Source organism: Austrofundulus limnaeus, unplaced genomic scaffold, assembly GCF_001266775.1.
Source record: "Austrofundulus limnaeus strain Quisiro unplaced genomic scaffold, Austrofundulus_limnaeus-1.0 Scaffold101, whole genome shotgun sequence".
NCBI lineage: Eukaryota > Metazoa > Chordata > Actinopteri > Cyprinodontiformes > Rivulidae > Austrofundulus > Austrofundulus limnaeus.
Window position 1 is genome coordinate 1,504,444 of NW_013952503.1, and position 2,869 is coordinate 1,507,312.

Sequence of the window (2,869 nt, forward strand, 5' to 3'; positions counted from 1 at the left end):
GCTGTTTGGAGTCTAACAGGCTGCATCATGATGAGATCAGACTGACAGAAGAAAACTCATCAGACCTCTAACACCTGTTGCTCTCAAGTCCTCTCTCTGCTGACAGCTTTAAAAAAACATCTTTATTTTCAAGATCACTTCTTTTTCCTGGTTTCTTCCTCTCTCTGTCTGTCATGGTGTGATGAAGGTCTTGGTGTCAGAGCTCAGGTTCTGGAGCAGGAAGGCCATGGTGGACTCATTAATACACAGGAAGGAGAAGGTCGACTGACCCCTGAGGAAGATACAACTAGGAGGTGAAATCAGTCTATAAACGTGACTCAGCTTTGCAAAAAGAAAACATAAACAACAACATGTCTCTGATTTCCATCAGATTTTTATTCACTGCTGTGACCAAGTTCCAACTGTTCTAAAAGAAACTGAACATGAGAACAAATCAGACAAAACAAGGAGATATGTGTTCCATCATTGGACTGAAAATCCAGCCTCCGTTCAAATCAACAAAAACAATTTCTATAAGTTAACAAGAAAAACAAACTAAGGTCGCCACTTTCTTCACTGTGACAGAATCATAACTTAGAAGCTTTAATGAAAACCTTGTTTCTACGAGTCCGTCTGGTTCTGAAAGCAGCTGCAGAAAGTCCAGAACCAAAGTCGTGTCTGCAGAGACCCCCTTTCTTCAAACTCCTGCTGTCCTTGTTTTTTCCCAGCATGCAACTGGTCTGTGTGAGGTTCAAAGGTGCGTTTAGGAACACGAGGCACAGGTCCGGTTCTACCCTGCCTGGATCGGCTGGACAGAAACCACATGTGGGGGGCCCAGGACCCCCACCACATAAAGTTCAAACTTCCAGAGGCACAAGATGTGAGTTCTTACAGAGCTGTCCGTCAWTCTTTTGACTTTTCTTCACTGTTTTGTTCAAATGTCTCCACAGAAAACTTTAAGTGCAGCTTTAAAAAAATAATTTTGCACATTTAAGATCCAATAAAAGTCACTTTGTGCAACTTTYCTCTCAGAGTCCTTGACCAGAACTACAGTCTGAGGATAATAAAATCCATTTTTTTATTTAATGAAACATTCTGACACACATGAACATAAAAAATGTATAAAATTAAAACTTCTGCTCAGAACTTCAGCTGTTTTCAAGAATTGGACTTGATTTCTCCCAGATGGAGCTCGGCTTATTTCACCTGCAATGATTAAAACATTTGCACAGTAAGTCCTTGGTTTTAAGGAGTTTTTTTTCCACTGGAGCACAAATGTTGATCTTATAGTGATCCAGTCAGAAAAAACAATCAGACAGAAGAAACTCTGAACACTTCATGGCTGACAAAGATTTAATACTGACATGAAAAGAGTCTRAAATAAAGAAAACTTGAGTTTAATCCTGAAYCTGATGATAAAACAGCTTCTTCTTGTTTTCCTTCATTTCAGATCATCTTGTTCTGAAGACAAACATAAAAACACAAAACTGTCCACGTAAGTCTCTGATGATCCAAAGTAAAAACATCCCTTTTAGGTCACGGCCTTCTTTCTGATGAACCTTMGACACAAATCTGTTTGTCTGCGTCCTCGTTTGGGTCCAGCTGAGAGCTCGTTCACGTTTCAGCTGCTGAAAGCTCAGATAAGAGAAGAATCCTCTGCTGGCTGCTGAAACCCAAGGCCGAGTCGACACTGAGGTGCAGAGGAAGAAAACTTGTGTTTTCTGTGTGTGTGTGTGTGTGTGTGCGCAGATAAGTGCTGTTTGATGCTGAGTTCAGTTCATCTTTAAGGCACAAGATGTTACAGGAAGTTTTCAGCCACACAACAAAYCCTGAATAATGAGGTTTCTTTAGAAACTCAGAGGCTTCTGGGTGAGCTGGAGTGGGTTCAGTTAGCTGGTAATCAGTCAGTTCATCGTCTAAAATAAAACAATCATAGGCACTTTGGCAAATTCAACATTTGTAACTTAAAAATAAGGAATAAAAAACTCATAAAAAATAAGTTATTACAAAAACTTTGTTTTTAAAAAAAATGGTCTTGAAACTTTTCAAAAAGACCAAACAGAAAAAGTTTTTTCTCTTCTTGAAATGCCCCCTTTGCCCTCCTTAAACCAGAGTTGTTTTGATTCAGGAGGAGCTGATTTGGACTCTGGTGAGTTTCTTAAAGAGGAATGTTTGCTGCTTTGCATAGAAAGTGGAGAGGAAGCGGTCCCAGTTAATATTTCTGCACCAGTGGCACTTTAACAGTCTTGATCTCAGCTATATGAGAGGACTTCTGAATAATGCAGCTGGTCGTCCCCGAGGCGCTGTCCTTCCCCTGCGCCATGTTGGTCAAGGCCATGGCGGCGTTGATCTCCTTCCAGTATGTCTCATCTTTGCCCTTCACCTTCTCCTTCTGCGTCGCTGCGAGGCCGCCGCTGCTGCTGACGAGCGACAGAACACGTAAACATGCGGAGRGAGAACAAAACACAGAGCGTTAGACGTCATGTTCAGCTCGCAGATGGAGAGATCTGATCAGAGCTGCGAGGTCAGAGACGCTCCACTCACTTGTCACTTTGACTTGATCCGTGATCCGTGGTTTCTGAAAGAACAGGCAGGAAAAAATGGTTAAATTAAGACAGTGAAGAGTCTGTGTGTGTGTGTGTGTGTGTGTGTGTGTGTGTGTGTGTGTACTTGTTTCTGTTACAGAGTGAGGAATATCATGATTTTTTTTTAACCAGTAAAGTGAGGACACAGATCTACTGCGCTCTACTAGTTAGTTTAGAGGGATGGTGTGAATGAAGTTTTGGTTAAGGTTGGTAATAGATTAGTAATGGTTAGGATTAGGGAAAATGTCCTCTGTTTGATGGAAGAATAAGGATGTGTGTGTAACACCTCCTGTACAAACATGTGT

General features: G+C 41.4%; 1 protein-coding gene across 2 annotated transcripts in view; it reads right to left on the reverse strand.

Moving 5' to 3' along the window:
- Nucleotides 1-355: 355 nt before the first annotated feature.
- Nucleotides 356-2,869, reverse strand: part of mkxa (mohawk homeobox a) — a gene marked incomplete at its 5' end in the record, with an annotated part of 12,510 nt that continues 9,996 nt past the window's right edge. The window contains 2 exon segments of one of the 2 annotated variants that reach the window (XM_014013476.1): nt 356-2,396; nt 2,524-2,557. In XM_014013476.1, the coding sequence (XP_013868930.1) occupies nt 2,192-2,396; nt 2,524-2,557 (239 nt within the window). 2 annotated transcript variants of the gene reach the window in all.